Source organism: Montipora foliosa, chromosome 5 (assembly GCF_036669935.1).
Source record: "Montipora foliosa isolate CH-2021 chromosome 5, ASM3666993v2, whole genome shotgun sequence".
Classification (NCBI taxonomy): Eukaryota; Metazoa; Cnidaria; class Anthozoa; order Scleractinia; family Acroporidae; genus Montipora; species Montipora foliosa.
In genome coordinates this window covers 25,730,194-25,747,864 of record NC_090873.1, presented here as the reverse complement: position 1 = coordinate 25,747,864, position 17,671 = coordinate 25,730,194, and the positions used below count along the sequence as shown (strand labels likewise).

The 17,671-nt window shown below is 41.2% G+C and overlaps 1 protein-coding gene and 1 long non-coding RNA gene across 2 annotated transcripts in view; one reads left to right on the top strand and one right to left on the bottom strand.

Annotated features, from left to right (window-relative positions):
- Nucleotides 1-409: 409 nt before the first annotated feature.
- LOC138003804 (anthrax toxin receptor 2-like) overlaps nt 410-17,671 on the bottom strand; it is a 113,535-nt gene continuing 96,273 nt past the window's right edge. The window contains exon 23 of the mRNA XM_068850050.1: nt 410-1,730. Within this exon, the coding sequence (XP_068706151.1) occupies nt 1,704-1,730 (27 nt within the window). The 3' untranslated portion in view covers nt 410-1,703. The remainder of the gene's footprint in view (nt 1,731-17,671) is intronic.
- LOC138003065 (uncharacterized) overlaps nt 13,799-17,671 on the top strand; it is an 8,258-nt gene continuing 4,385 nt past the window's right edge. The window contains exon 1 of the long non-coding RNA XR_011123411.1: nt 13,799-13,873. This is a non-coding gene — a long non-coding RNA (uncharacterized lncRNA). The remainder of the gene's footprint in view (nt 13,874-17,671) is intronic.

Here is a 17,671-nt window from a genome sequence, read left to right as displayed (position 1 = left end):
CTGTCAGGTGTCTATAAGCGACAATAGCTTTTAAAATTGTCCAGTTACAGTGCGACGCGCCTTACCGTGACCAGCTAACAAAGTTTTTACAAATTATCCGCCAATCAGGGTGTCCGAATCTCATTGACAGTCACGCCTCCTTGCAAAGTTCGTAGGGTTGTAATACTGTTGCGTGGGTTGTCGAGTTGACGTATTTACGCGGAGGTTGTCAAATGTGAAAGTTTGTTGGGTGGCCACGGTAAGGCGCGTCGCACTGTAAGTGGAAGGATCATTTCTACATTTCGACTTGAGGTATAGGAAATCGTATGTACGCTAGTGCATTTCGTGATTTATGGTCACTCTTACGGCTTGTGCAATTTTGAGAACTCTTTTGCACCTTATAACCTCTCATTGCTCGTACTCGTACTAAGCAACTCGCAAAATATCCGCGCGTATTATATGTTAAACCATCGAATAAGATGCTTTTATTATAATGTATTAAATACGATAAAGTAATAGTCCTAACTTGCCCTTTTCGCCTGTATACCTGTAGAAACCCTTGTATGCCTCTTTATTATATGGACGGAAGTGTTTTACCGGGAACTAAAACACTCATAGAAGAATTTTATTTTCACGAAAACATTCTTTTAGAATTGTTGAAACTTAAACTTAAGCTTGTTGCTTCCAATCGGCATGTGCAATTGAAGCCCCCATTATTAAAAAAAACTATGATGAAATAAGAATGTAAATGACTATCCAAAAGGCAATCCGGTGAATATTTGAAATACGTATCATGAAATTAACCACAAAACTTGTCGCTCATGAATTAGACACCTGTTAAAGCGATTGGCAACTTCTAAGCCAATGGAGGTTTTAAAAGAAGAGGCGCATGATCCGTCGGGAACGAAACTGGACAAAAAATTTCCAGTGCGTGCTTTTATTTGTGTAGTATGACTGTAAAGTTGTTATAAAGTTTAAGACCTGCTGAAGAACTGTGACCTTGACGAGGACTGGAAAACCAAGACAACCGACAGTAAAGCTTGGAGGCAACAGACAGGGCAAGAAGTTGCGGGTCAACAATCTTCAGTAATGTAGTGGACATCTGAGCGAGTGAGTTAGTGTACAGTTGCGCTCAAGGCGGATGATGCCTCTCGACGTAGTCTGGCCGGTTCTGAATACATTGAAATTTGAGACTGCGCAAAAGAGCCAGAATTCCATGATTCCCAAACTCACTTTAAGGGTCTCTGAACCGGCCAGAGATCATTTCTGTCTGTGCTGACCAAAAGAATCGTGATTTAAGAACATGAAAAATATTGAATAAATAAAAATTTAAACTATCTTACATGCATAAAACATCGTCTTGTTAAACTGTGGAACTAAAACCAGACTGCCTTTAAATTGTGACACATATCTAGAATGATAAATGTTGAGTCTATCTTCAAAATGATATCGTAATATTCCCCTGCCGAGTGAAAAAACTACTATCTTCTGATCTCAACATTTGCAAAAGAAAAAAAAGCTAGCTTCACACATTCGTGGGTGACTTGTTTTCATCATAAATCGCTCGTTCAACTTCTTTAGCTTTTGATACACAGTCGTGGACTTAAGTGACATCTGACTGCTGAACGTCCCTTAACTTTGCCCATTAGTGCACATGTCAGAACGAGCATTTGAAATTGATTAAAATTTTCGACTCCACGCCTTCATCTTCCTTCGGAATTGAATTACACAGGGTCCGATGAATACAGCCACTGAAAAAAAGTGAAACAATGACTTATCAATAAAATTGCTGAAAGGCTCGCACTTTTTAGAGTTAAGAATCATGATTATATTACTAACTCTTTTTGGAATATCACAGAACGTCCTCCCTTTGGGGGAGCGTTGCATGACTTTCCAAAAGATGGCTGCAAACTGAGACTATCCCCTCACCAGCTGAATCTCAAAAGGATCTTGCGTAAGTTAGGAGGCCTACATTTCCAGAAATGTATTAGTTTTGCCGCGAAATCTGCGTAAAAGGAGGTTACAAGATTCAGGGCCGTACCTATGCAAGGTCCGCCGCATTATTACACGCAACCTTACTTGGTAAGACGTAAGGAATGTTACACACGAACTGAGCTACCGCAAATATAAATTTCCATGGCAGGCGGAAAATCTCTGTGCGCGGCGAGTTCCGAAAACCATTACAAAACGGGTTTAGGGAAGACTGAAAACGCCTTACACAAACGCCACTTTGTCGCTGCTTGATTTCTATGAGATTTTTTGCGAAAAGTACTTAACAGTTATTCGCCGACTATAGATTAACTGAGCCGTTTGCATTCCCTCCACGGCACCCTTTTGAAAACGAACAAAACAGTTCTGTGCATTCAGTTCTAGGAGATCTAGCAGGGAGGGGGAGAGGGGACGTAGCAACCATACGCGCGCATACTCACGTGCATACCTCAAAAAGTCTAAAAAAAAATATTTTCTTTATTTGACTTATTTATTTATAGATTTTTTTGGCGAAAACCGACTTTTACACACGTAAGAGTTTTCTCTTATTGTATTGCTACTATTTTACGAAAAGAAAACCTTATGAATATTACATTATTCATTTTAGGCGTGGTTCACACTTGGTACCCGAGCACCCTACCCTGGCATTGTGCCTGACGGACATCAATGTGAACACGACTTTTTGTAACTACGCGTGCCGATAATTGGGCTCGGTGCTCGGGCCCGGGTTCAAGGTTGAGACTTCGTACTCGGTCACTGAATCGGGCACGAGCACAAGTCTACATACGATTCTAGCGAGGACCCAAGAACTACAAACTCCTGTGCTTCTTCCAGTTACTTTACGCACAAATCGACTTCTTTAACCGGGTGTGATTAACAAGGTGAATGAAGCGGAACCAACAAAAGGTAAGTTCCTTTTTGAAATGTTTAGAAAGCTCTTTTACGGGCCGATTACTTGAGTCGGGCTAGCCGGGTTAGGCGGGTTGGCTCGTTTAGCCGAGATCGAGGAATTAATGTCTGAGAAAAACACCAAAAATCAAGTTTGCGATTACGTGATTAGCAGGCCGTCCGGGTTAATTACCCGGCATTACGATGCAGGGATCCCGGCTAACCGGGATGTGATTTTTTCCATGTAATCGCGTTCACCGGGACAGCCCGGTTAGGCGGACCAGCAATTTCTAAGGGACTGTGCAATAATTATCAGGAGGGGGGGGGGGGGGGGGCCGAAAACCAGAGGGGGGGGGGCCTTAAGTTAAAATAATGGAAAGGAGGGGGGGGGCTCTACATTAGATTTCTCAAGTAAGTTGAGGGGGGGTCTTAATTAAATTTCACAAATTCGATAATGAATAAATAAACATTTTCCAAATAGACAGATGCCACGCCTTTGATTATCCATAATGTCTAAATATTGCATCAACATAAACACATGCTTTAACTTATTTAGAATGTCAACATATGATAGATTGAAACAATCGCTCATGCACAGAAGTCACAAACCACGTTGTGAGCTTTGCCAATAAAACATTTGGCATTTAAGAGGTCCCGCAGACATGCCAGGTCTGTTCTTGATTTAAACAGCGAGAGGGTTTCTAGGTCTACAGTTTCTAGCTGAGGAATGCCACATACTTCTGTTTCATAGTTGTCATCAATGGGTTCACCTCCCAAAGACCGAAAAATTATACAGGTTCGGGTCCTACGGCTTTCTGAGGCAGCAATCCTCTTCTTCTCCCTTTTTTTCTTCTGTTCCTTCCTTTTTCTTGATTTGGATGCTTTAGATTTGGCACCAATAGGAAATGTCGCTTTATATTTAGCCATCACCCTATCCAGGTCTTCTACAAGATTCAGAACGTTTAAACCGACTTGAGACTTTATTGAATGACGTTGTTCAGCATTAAAATTGTGTAAACAGCTGAGGCCAGTCTTCAGTGTTTTTCTAACTTGGTTACGACAGCATTAAGCTTGTCCTGGATATCATTTGCCTCTTGTTTGCAACGTCTGATGTTGCTGTCATCATGGGGAGCTGGCTTGTAATCCTCTCGGAGAAACCTTCCTGCACAAGCAGGGTTGTCGGATAAAAGATATTGGTATCTGTTCTCAAGTTTTTCAATATGTTAAGGTACGGGTTAGAGAGGGGGCGGGGGGGGGGGGACATCATAATTTTGAGAGAACGTGAGGGGGGGGGGGGGGTCACAGCTAAACTTGACGCTGCTGGAGGGGGGGACCTATCTAATTTTTCCTTTGGTGAAGCTCATTTTAGGACCCCCCCCCCCCGTCCTGATAATTATTGCACAGTCCCTAACCACCTTAGTCCACTTTAGGGCAAAATGGCCCACGGAATAGTCGTTTTTTATGTTTAAATAAAAGATGAATAAGATAGGAAACCTAAAGGCTTCTTTAAATTGTAGAATAGTGAATTTTAATAACAATTTAGCGAGACAAACGTCTCTCCATTTCTTCTCCCTGTTGTTATATTGGGTGTTTCTAAAACGAAGACCCAAAAACGAAGACCTAAGACATAAGACCCTGAGATCTAAAACGAAGACCCACCCTAAAAAATGTCAGAACGATGCCAAACAATTTATGGCTGGTTAGTGGTGTACGACATTGTGTGTTATGGAATTCAGCGAGCGGTGGAACAGCAGGAACAGCTGGATGTAAGATGTAATACCAGTATATCTACTCAATGTAAAATTTGAAAAAAACATTTGGCTGCTTTTACAACCAGAATTAACATCACCAGCCAGTGTTCAAAGGGACCGCAGGTCAATTTCCGCAAAAAGGGTTGTTTTCTTTTTAGTTGTAAAGTGAATTACAATTTGAGAAGATTTCAGTCACTCTATTATTTTAAGCATAATTTTTAAAAATTTTAATTATAAGTATAGGAAGTAAGTATAGTACGATAGCTCTAATTAGCATGAACAGGAAAATGGTAGTCTGTAATTGTTTAAGGTAATTGTAGTCTAATGACGCCATCATGCAAATCTCCTGTTTACCGCAAACAAACAAAATCCTGCCCAGCTCTGTGATGCAAGCAACCATGAAGTGGACAGAACCATGAAACTTTCGTTGATTGTATCCTAAGTCGTTCATTTACGTTAACAGCAATTCACATAAAATTTAATGGAAAAGAATACTTTCGTCGAATTCACTTGTTTAAAATGTTTGGTTATAAAGTAGGCCCGAACATGCATCCAGTCGCCCCGCGCTAAAGGGCCCGGCTAAAATACGATGAATCAGTCCCTGAGTATGGCTCATATTTTAGGCCCTTTAGCCCGGGGCGACTGGATGCATGTTCGGACCTACTTTATAAAAATGAATAAAAATGAATTCGACGAAAGTATTCTTTTCCATTAAATTTTATGTGAATTGCTGTTAACGTAAATGAACGGCTTGGGATGCAATCAACGAAAGTTTCATGGTTCTGTCCACTTCATGTTGAGATAATCAGATTGCAGGATTCGAAAAAATTATGTAGGCCAACTTTACTGTTTGCGAATGACTGTTCATTGCGCGGTGCATAGTTCCAGAAAATATCCTAACCCCCCCCCCCCTTCACGGAGGTTTTTTTTTCAGTTTGACCTCGCACCCCACTGAATTTTCCGTTCCAGAGGGCTTCACGTTATTCCCCCCATCCCCTGGAATTTCCATGATTTTTCCACTTGGTCCCCCATTCCTCTTGGGAATTCTAAATCCAAAATACAGACTTAATTTATTTATTTTGATCTACTTAGAGCTGTAATAAAAACTTAATTCTCCTAAAAACGACCGTATTCACAGACGCGTTGAAATGTTCACACTAACAACTGAGCTTATTTAACACTTTAATGTCCTGGCAGCTGTCTGCTGTCTTGTCAGTTGAAAGAAGTTTTCATTCAAAAATCCAAAAAAAGTACTGAAAGTTGACGTTATTTTAAGTGCATATCGTATACGTTTTGTAACCTAGTCGAAGTTTGAATTTATGCGCAGTCAAATCAACATATCGAATTACGTTGCACACACAAGAAACGTTTTATTACATACTTATTTTTGCTGTCACAGCGCAACTCGGGAAAATACCTCAATACTAATCTCCATGCTATTCTTGTATGTTGCAGGTGTATTTTTTATGTACAGTAGTATAATTTGTAAACCGTACTGTTTATATTATTTTTCGTGTGCGTAGCCGTGAGCTGGCTTCGCTCATCAGGGGAAATGATCACAGGCAGCCCAAGCTCCAGTCGGTATACGATTTATGGACTTCGTATGGGAAAATTAACTTTGAGCTCATAAATGCTAAAGTAAGCTGTAAATGTAGAAAAAAAACTTCACTTACGTCTACGTACAGTTGTCCTCATCGTTTCTGTGCAATCGGAGCGCAACATATGATGGCGTTATCAGATATTCGTTTCCTATTTTTTCCCTATTACTGCGTAACAACGTAACAGCCTGTTTTCTCTCTTTCCCTTGCACATTTAGATGTAGACCCATAGTCCCTTCAAGAGTCCCTTTAAGCCAATTTTAACTCCTCCCTTTTCCTTTATAGTCTTGCCGTAACCTGCAGCTTTGTTGTTGTTGAGCTAAGTACTTATTTTTGGTCTCAAAATGAAACAGTTGCCTATCGCTTATTGATGCCTAGCGCCTTGTTAAATTGTGTTAATGTGATCTACTACTCGGACAGACTGGCATCGAATTACGTTATCGCCTTGAACTTTGATCGCCCTGATCAATTGGTTTTCGTGTCGCGTGTGTTAGTTATCGATCAGCTTATTTTTTCCTTATGACTTCGCGTAAAGGGAAGTGCCAGGCAAATATTGCCCGGGTCCCGTCGATGTTAGTGTTTCAATCGATACAACGACGCTTGAGAACAACGCCTGCGATGAGCCTACAACGTCTGTGCTGTTGGCGGCAATACGAAGCCTTTCCTCGCAAATGGAAAACATGTAGCTCCAGCATGAGGAATTAAAGAAGCAAGTGACGGCCAACCTTCCTTCGAACGATGCACAACTAGCGCAACCATCATCACAAACCACCCGATCAAGCACAGTATTCTAAGTCTGCCACATCACCCTCAGCAGGAAGTTTTACCCCAAACATCACAGAAAAAGTTGCATAGGCGACCGCTAAGGGTGAGTACATTGACTCTGCTGATTCACGGTTGTCCACCCTTAGCGTGCCCTCAGCCGCCTGAGTCTCTTCAGTCGCATTCAATAACCCAAGCGTGCTCCCTGCACAGAACGAGAGCAGTTTAGCGTACGTAATTAAACGCCATATCGATTCATTTGACACGTGGCTACAAGCGTGGAACGTGTATGAGAATCTGGTAATGGCCTCACAACCCGCCTGTTATGCTGAGCTAGCCTCATATCGCGAGCAGATTCAGTTTGCTAATCGTAAATTTTGCTGGTCCCCCGTGTATATGTTCGACATTCACTCCCGTATGGCGTATGCAACCCAAGTGTCACGCGACCCATACGCATGTCTCGACCTCCTCGACACGACCTTGTACGCTACAGTCCTCGACGCCTCTGCCCTACGTCCCTACCTCCGCCAATGCTCTCGCTGAAAGGCCCTGTTTATAAGGAGGGAGGGTAACCCTAGTGCTAGGGTTACCCTAGCACTCACACATTTCTTCTTTTTTTCATCGACGTGTTTACAAGGCAGCTAGGGTTACCCTAGCTGCCTTGTAAACGCTCTGTTAGGGACAACTCGCCTACCCGGGATAACTTTTTAGCGGTTTCCTTTGTGTTTGCGATGCTGGCGGTTACCAAGCACACAAAGTGTTCCCGGGTGGTAGGGTAACCTTACTTGTGCAATTTTGCTTGTAAACCCGGGATATCTTTGACCCTCCTGCTAGGGTAACCCTACTGTACCCTGCCTGCTTGTACACAGGGCCTAAGTCCTTTGACCATTTGGTCAGGGACTGTACATTTCCCGCGCCAGACCAGATGGAGGAGACTTCACCGGCGCGTGGATATGGCCGGCCCCTCTCCCGTAACCTGCCCTTCAGTGATCAGACCTCCACATGGAAATACGCCAAATGGTACTCCCCTTCGGGCCCAGAGGAATGCAACCTGTTCCAGCGAAAGGCTTGCTAGCAAGGAGCCAATTGTAAACGGGCACAAATTTGTAAAACTTGCCGGGGGGGGGGCATCCCGAGGCCGTTTGTACAATCGTTTCCCCAAATAAAATCCCCATTTCCCATTGACGTATGGCGTAACGCTCTACGCAACCACCCGGACAGTGCCTTGGTTACTGATTTGTTGCATAATATCGAATATGGTGTTCATATTGGTTTTCAAAATAAACGCACTCCCTTGATTTCTTCCAATCATTTTCCTGCGCTTTCCAGCCCTGAACCCATCGCAAAGGAACTGGAACGAGAACTCTTCTTGAACAGAAAGCGGGGCCTTTCTTAGCGCCTCCCTCTTCGCATTTTGTCGGATCTCCGATGGGTGCTATACCGAAGAAGCACTCTCAGCCTGTTAAATGGCGTATTATTAACGATCTTTCGGGGCCGACTGGCCAATCAGTGAATGACGTGATTCCCAAGGAACTATACTCGTGCTCTTACGACTCACTTGACAGTGCTATTGCATATCTCAAATCGTTCGGACCCAACGCACTGATGAGCAAGCTTGATCTCTCTTGATCTCTTTTTCCGTCACATCTTAGTCGACGCTCGCGAGTGGGAGCTCCTGGGGTCTACCTGGCCGATAGTAATGCCCGATGATTCTACGCATACCGGATATTTCCTCGTCATGTACCTCCCGTTTGGTTTTCGCAGTTCGCCCGCACTTTTTCTCAAATTTGTTGGCGGCTTGCGGTACGTCATGGCGCAACGCGGTGCTGCCCCTCTTTGGAACTAGGGAGCTTACGAAACGACGACGCCGACGGCAACGACGACGCTACAAAACAATAGGTTTAGTGAGCAAAAACAATGGCTCTGCACGTGCGTTTTACATTTTGGTACATTTCTTTGCCGTCATCTCCTAAATGACGACGTGAAATGACCAAATTCAAGGTTCTGTGGAGGACGTTAGCACATGACGATGAATTTTTAATTCTCTCTCTACGCTTTCATCCCACTCATACAAGTTTAATTCCTCGACAGTTACTGCACATTTTTAACGCGAAACTACATGAAATAGTTTCGTAGTGATATGAATAACGCGAACTTGTATTTTTAAATGAAGTCCTCGTAGCCGTCGTCGTCCTCGTTCCGTAAGCTCCCTACTACCTGGATGACTTTTGGACTTGTGGTCCACCCGCTCCCTGCAATTCGTGTTCCCACAATTTGGACGTCATGCGCTGACCTGGACTTTCCCACAAACCGCGATCAAACGGTTTTACCTACCACCTCTTAAGTTCTTCTGGGAGTTCAACTCGACACTGTCACTCATGAATTGCGCATCGATCATTCCCGTCTAACATACATCATGCGCTTCCTTGAGCAATGGTCCACGCAACGAGGAGGTACTAAACGCCAGCTTCAGTCCCCCATCGGCAAGTTACACTTCGTTTGCCACGCGTGTCGCCACGGTAGAATTTGCCTCCGCCGTATGATTGATCTTCTTTGTAAAATTCACCACCCCACCCATCACCTCTGTTTGAAACGCGCTTTCCACAACGACCTCCTGTGGTGGAAAATTTTCCTTCCGTCCTGGAATGGCTGCAGCTTTTTCTACGACGACGACTGGATCTCCTCTTCACACATCGACCTCTTTACCGATGCATGTCATTCCGGTTTCGGCGCCTATTTCTCGGGTGAATGGCTTTACGGGTCCTTCCAAGAACATGACATTGTTCTTTCTCACCCCATTGCGTTAAAAAAGCTCTACGCTATTGCCGTTGCGGTCCACATCTGGTCCAGCGAACTTGCTAGTCGCAATATTCTTTTTCACTGCGACAACTCCTCGGTGGTGCATGCTTTATCTAATGGCACAAGCCGGTGCAAACATATCATGACCCTCCTTCGGTTCTTGTTTTTCACATGCGCGCATCACAATATCATGCAACGTGCGGTACACATTCACGGAATTGATAATCACTGGGCAGACGCTCTCTCTCGTTTCTAGGTTGCCAAGTTCCAAGCTGCCTGCCCCTGGGCCTCTCGTCAGCCAACTCCCGCCCTGGCACTTGAATTAACACCCTTCAAGTAAAGGCACAAGGATATTTTGCCCGTGGACTTGCCGATTCTTTTCATCGCACATACACCAATGCCCACCGACAGTTTTTGAAGTTTTGTCGGGACTTTTCCCTCGACCCCTTACCACCTTCTGAAAACACGCTCATATTGTTCTCTACTCATCTGGCACAACGGATTAAGCCGCAATCAATTCACGTTTACCTCGCCGCAGTTCGTTCTCTCCATGTCGCCCACGGTCTCCCCAATCCACTTTATCCCCGGAGGCCCACAAATTGAAACAGACGCTGTGGAGTATCGAACGTTAGCATTTTATCCACCCAAGCAAAAGATGCCCCTTACCTTCGATCTTCTTACCGAGCTAACACCATTCCTCAATCCCTCAAGTATCATTGACACTGTCCATTGTGCCGCTGTCACTACTGGTCACTTCCTGATGCTTCGTGGAAGTGAATCTACCGTTCCCTCCCGTGATATATTCGACGCTTCCAGTCATTTCGCTGTTGCTGATGCTCACTTTCATTCATCTTCCGATGGCCGGGAGTATCTCGCTTTCCACATCAAACGACCCAAAACCGATCAGCGTGGACAAGGTATCACACTTTACACTGGACACTCCGGTCATCCGGTCTGCGCGGTGTACGCACTGACACTGAAGCCCTGGCTATTCGTGATTGCTCTGTCAACCCACAAGCCATCCACCGTTAGACGAGTATCCGAGTAGCCGGTAATAGCGTAACAAACTAATAGCGTAAGAACTCCACCAGAAAGTAAAATCACCGCCGGTAATAGCGTAACAAAGTAATAACCAAGAGAGTAAAATAAATGCTGGTAATAACGTGACAAAGTTATAGTGTAATTACTCCGCCAGAAATTAAAATCACCGCCGGTAATAGCGTAACAAAGTAATAACCAAGAAACTGAAATCAATGCCGGTAATAGCGTAACAAAGTAATAGCGTATTAACTCCGCCAGAAAGTAAAATCAACGCCGGTAATAGCGCAACAAAGTAAGAACGAAGAAAGTAAAATGAATGCCGGTAATAGCGTAATAACTCGTAATAGCTTACGAATTTTTACGATGTCGTTAGTTGTCATTTCCCCTCATAAAGGGAAGAAAAGCTGGTGACTCGCGGCGATCTCGTCCCACGAATATCCCTCGCATCACAAACCAACGGGCCAGATAAATTTCCTGTCACAGCAACTCTACACTGGGACCACACAGCGATTTTTGGGGGATAAATTTCAAATAATGTTCAGCTTTCTATAATCTTCCCACGCGTTCAGCTAGCTATAAATTCCAAATAATATTCGGCTTTCTACAATCTTCCCATGCGCTCAGCTAGATGTGTAGCTATGGCCGTTATAGCTTGATGGCGATCACATTACCTTTTGCACTCTTACTTGCATGCAAGTTGTGTATTAAAGTTCATGTCAGTGAGTTCCTGTCTTGCCATGTTCTGTGTTTTATTAATTAAAGTGCCCAATTGGCATGACCTTTTTTACTCCCTCAACTACACATGACCCCAAACCCCATCTGCAAATATTTAGTGAATAAAGCAAATTTTCATCATAAAATTATTATAAATTTTAGGTTTTTTACAACTTCCTCTGAGTGAAATGAAATAGGCCATTTTCGAAATATCAAATATTCAGCTTGATAGTGAGGCAGTGCGGACAAAAACAATACAAACACGTTGGAATGAATGTAAAAAATATTTGCATATCGTCCACTTTCTTTTGTCTTTGTCCTCTGAATTTTAAATATATATTGAAAAAGGCCTATTGTGGGTTTTTCAGGAATACAGTGTAAATATCTTCAGATTTCAAACCATCGCAGTTATGAACATTACTTTAGCAGTAACATGGGGAAAGGCCGAATAATTCAGGTTTGATTGGGAATTGAACCCCCAGAAATCTGCAAAGTGGTAAACTACGCAAACACATCATGACACATAATCTCTTTCGCACCTGTGTTTGACAAAGTAAAGTAAAGTAAAGTAAAGCAACCACATGATTTAACGTCGATAACTCATCACAGTAATTCAACTGTGCATCAGAGCTCCGTTTTACGGGTATTTAAAGCTACTTTACTACACGGAAAGGAAAGAAGTCGAAACAAGGATGCGAGATCCGGGAATCGAACTCAGAACCTCTTGCACCATGGCCGCGCACTAACCGACTGTGCCACCCTCGCTCCTCAAGAATTGCAGAGGGATCCTGTTTCTATCAGCTTTCTATCAACTAGAGATTGCCACAAGGGGTAGGCGGAAATAAAAGGAATTAGAATTCAATCAAGTGGAAACTAAACTTCTCCAATACGTTGGCGACGCAATAGCAGTGCTTTCCGATTTAGAGTCTGTTCACTATCTTTGTCCGCCGCGGTTAGCTAAATTATTGGCCCAAAGTGCCAATAAAATCCCTTGGCCTTTTTTGGTTCACTTATGAGAAAAATATTTATTTGTGGGCTTTCAATTTATGAAATGTCCCCTTGATCAAACTCTTCGATTCTTATATCGAAGATTGTATATATCTCTTCTTTAATTATTACCAACACCTGCGTGACTATATAGGGCACCGACCACGACTAACTATGTAGAGGGCGTCATCATTAATGATTCACATTGAATCTTTATTGAAATCTCTTCCCCTGTATTGGCTTGTCTAGCGATGCTTCAAGCCATATAGCACATTTTAGAAGAGTTTGGAGGTCTTTTGATTAAAGTAATAATAATAATAATAATAATAATAATAATAATAATAATAATAATAATAATAAATGAATAGATTGTTTATTAGATTTGTATCTTTTATCGCATATTATTTACCTGATTAGGTTTTTTTAAAAATAGTTCCTCCAGACTGCATTGGTTACGCTGAGCGCCCCATATTGTTCTATTTTAGCATCCATACGTTTATTAACTGCTCATAATAATAATAAATAATAATAATAATGATAATGATAATAACAATAATAATAATAATAATAACTATTATGGACCTTTGAAAAAATATACAGTAGATTTCATAAAACGCGTGAATTAAGATTACGAATGTACACTTAATAGGTTTAGATTATCTCTGAATTAGTCTTGTTGCTCTTGGTATAAACGAGTTCATATGTTTTAATGCCTGATCTTAGTTGTTCAAACGATGGATAGCGCTATCCACTGGATAAATCACTATCCAGTGGATAAGTAATGGCGAAATCAATTGCGCTATCCAATGGATAGTGATTTATCCGGTGGATAGAGTTATCCATCTTTTGAACAACTGGGGCCTGCTCCGCAGACCGTCAAGTACTTTTCGCAGGTGTTTTATTCACTATCTTTTGGGATACATTCAAACACGGTATAGTCCTCTGGTATGAAATCATCAGAGTCATCTATAAAGATGATGTTAAATAATGGCGGTGATATTACAGAGCCTTGTGGAACTCCTGTCAGACATGCTTTGCATGTTGATAGTACACTTGTTGGGATCTATTTTCCAGGAAGCTTTGGATCCAGAGCCACAGATGTTTGCGTGTATGTCTCGATTTTAGTTTGGTCAATAGGATGGAATGATCGACCATGTCATGTTGAAGGCTTTGCTGAAATCAACAAAGAGGGAATGGATTGCTTTCCACCCCCTGGGGCGTTGTCAATACTGTTTGCGTAATATTAATAAGAGCTGATACAGTTGACCGACCATGTGAAAAGGTATATTGATTTTCCTTGACTTTGAAGGCATCTTTGCTTGGGAGCAGTTGGACTTTTTCTAAGACCTTACCAAGGAAGGAAAGGTAACACAGATATTTGACTGAAATCCGTTTCAATGTTTTCGATACTGGACTGACTAGTGCATGTTTATACAAACTAGGATATTTCCATTCATTTATGCTTGCACAGAAGATATCGTGAATAACAACTGCTAAATCTTCAGCATAGCGTTTTATAGTCCACGCACTCTTATTATCAACACCAGTTGTTTTACGAAGGTAGAAGGATTTCAAAACTTCTTAACCTGTCCAGTGCTTGGTAACTTCGGGGCATCATCTGGTAGTCCAACAGGTTCAACAAAAATGATCCCTCCATGGTTTAGTGAAGATGTCTTGAACTTTATCTGCAGTAGAATGTTAAGTTTTCAGATCATATATCGGCAGTTTTTCAACCAGATTCATTTGCTCCGCAGACGCTATAGATTGACTTAAACCATTTCGCTGGGTTTTTTACTCGTGTTGGAGCTGATTTTGATTGGTGGTAATTCAACTTGGATATCAATTGCGCGGCTTTGTGTTGCAGTTTTTTATATTTCACCATGTCGGCCTTGCTGTAGGCATGGTGTCTTTGCTTAATAATATCCTTGCATGATATGTGGAGTAAGCCAAGCCTTGTCGCAAGGATGTATTCGTTGTTTTCATTGGCATTGTTTCATCGAGAATAGTTTTTTTTTTTAAAATAATATTTACAGGACGAACACTTACACTACTTACAATACTAATATTATACTTACATACATATATATTTATTGCACTGCTCATACTTACAGTATTTATACAAGCAAGCAGGACAAACACTTACACTACTTACGATACTAGCATTATAATTTTTTTATTAATTTATTTGTTTTTTTACTTACAAATCGCTTCCTCTACTTACACGACTGTACATACATTATTTACATTAGAATACTTCCGCTATTTACAAAACAAAACAATGTTTTCACCACTGTACTTACCAATATGATACTTAAGTTAAATACAAAACAATTTTTGCACTGCTTACAATAAAGTGATTACACTACGACAGATAAGGTGACAGCACCCATTTTTGTTATTCTACTATCACTGAAATACACAGCAGATCAAAACATTTGACTTGACAACTTAGTTAACAACGCAATCACAAACACAACTACAGGTTCTCGCCCACGCCTCGCATCACTCAATCTGTATTTATTGATTAAAAATTTGTTTTTAAAACAGGACCATTTCTTTTTGAAAACATGCATGGAGCTATTAACTATCGCAATTTTGTTTTCGATTTGTAAAGTATTGTAAACAAGCTGTTTATACATTTCAAAACTTGGTCGTGTTTCTTTCAGTTTACAGGTGTAAATATGATGTCTGGCGAGAAGTATCAGATGGTGTCGTAATAAATTTTTTGATTCAGTAACTATACCAAGAAGTATAGCCTCTGAGGGGACGAATCCTTCCGTATTGGAGGTGTTGTGTGCTAACCATTGAGAAAATTTTTCCCAAAAGGATTTTGAGTATTTACACCTCAGGAATAAATGAGTTAGATTTTCAGTTTCTTCTCCGCAGAAAGTACAAAGATCAGACTGTTTCAATCCTATTTTGTAAAGATAATCGTTAGTCGCGATTCTTCGATGAAGAAGTTTGAATTGAAATTCTCTAAGTTTTGTTTCTTTGGTGCATTTAAAAGCCAGTAAATAGGTTTTTTTCCCAATTAACTGTTGTGGTTTCGGCTGTTACTATCTCTTTTATCCACTTGTCTTGGCTTTTTAGAGGAAGTGTGGCTTTTCTCTCAGTGAGACCTTGGTACACCTTTCTGCAAGTATTTGTATCGGGAAGACGAGAAACTAAAGTATCTTTTGAGCCAACGCTATCATCAATCGGTAAACACATATTTTTATACTGTCTTAGTGCTGAAATAACTTTAAAATACTCTAAATAGTTAGTCTTGACTTTAAATTTTTTCAGAAATTCATCAAAGGGAAAGAAACTGCCATCCTTATTGAGAAGATCAACTACCTTCTGTATGCCTGCATTAAACCATGATTGGTAAAAAAAGGGCTTTTTCTCGATCGTAATCAGCGAATTGTGCCATATGAAGGCCGACTCGAACTCTAGATTTTTCTCGCAATAATTTATAGTGGTCCAGTACTGTATAACCTCCTTCACGAACGGATCTTGTATTACAAGCTGTTTTGCATCACGTTGTTGTTGATTGCTTAGGATCAGCAGCTTGCCACCGTATCTTTCTAGATAATAATCGAAGAAAACTTTCCATTTGCCTTTATTATCTGAATCTAAGTAGCCTTGCAGCCATTTAACTTTCAAAGATGTATTGAAATTTCGGATATCAATCATTTTTAATCCACCCTTATTGTAATTGTTAATCATTTCCGTTCTTTTTATTTTGTCACCTTTCCCACCCCAAAGGAAGTCATATAATAGAGAGTTTACATCTTGCAGTGTTTTTTGAGAGGTCGGAAGGGATGAGAGCAAATAGACCATTTGTGAAATCGCCAATGATTTTAAGATGGTGATCTTTCCTAGTAGTCTGGTGTAGCAAATTTTTGCAACGAGTCGTCCCAAGAACAAGTTTACGTAGGTTGAAATTTCCGCATAAGCCCTTGAGTTCAAGCTGATTAAAATCTCCGGCTAGTAGAGTACCTGCTGATGGATTTTTCTTAACGGGTCTTTCTGCAGGTACCGGAAAGCATTGTATTTTTGGGTCACTTGAGATTAGTCTTTATTTGGAGTTGTTTTGTTTTCTGTCTTTTGTTACTGGGTTGCCGTATGGCAATCCCAGTCTTAAAGTGGATGGCGTTTGTTCGGTGTTATTACTGGGTTGCCTACTGGCAAACCCAGTCGGAATCTGTCTTCAATTTCGTCGTTTTTTTATTTTTCGTTTTCTTTTTTTTCCGTGTCGGTAAAAGTCTTGCCTGTCACTCCCCTGCTAAGTGGTGTCTTTGTGCATAGAGCCTTCTGCACGTATTTTCTTAGGATCGAGAGGGTGGTGGGAAATGCGTAGATTTCTCTAGTAGACACAGTAGAACGATTAACGTAACCGGCAATGGCGTCGAAAGTCATGTAACGCGAATGGCGTTTTAGTGGATCTTTGAACAAAATGTACCCTTATGAAACTCAATTATCGCAAGCGAATTGGATACTGAAGAAGACAAGCGGACTTCGACAACAATCTGTCGCCCGTCGAGCCGTAATCAAAGTGAGCTGCCTTCCTAAAATTTTGCCAAGTGTGGTGTTTTGTACAACACTGAAACCAAATGAACAGTTCTCTGGTAACTCAGTATGGGTTCAACAAAGACAGAGAAGGAATCCATATAGTGGATCTGTTATCCGAGTTGTCTCTCCGTTTGTATTTACCTGTTCTCAACTCTGCACAGTCTTCCGGTATAACAATTGAAAATTTCACTAATAAGTCATTGACGTAAATGGCGTTTTAGTGGATCTTTAAACAAAATATACCCTCATGGAGCTCAAGAATGGATCGTCAATTGGATGAGCAAGACGGCGCTTAAAAAATATCTGGATTTTAACTGACGAGTAATGGTCTTCGACAACAATTTCATTTTTCGCCTTTGGATATCAAGTGAGCTTTGTTTCTAATATTTTACTAACTTGGTATTATATAAAACACAGAAATCAAATAGCAATTTTTTTTATGGATTTAACAAATTAACATTGAGGGAATCGAACGCCTACAAGAATGTATCACAGTGTTTACTCAAGTCGCATCTTAGTTATCTGACAATATCGTTTACCGGTATTTTGTACTCAACTCTGCAAAGGTGTAAAAAATTTGGAAATGTCACAGTGAAGAATTATTTGAAT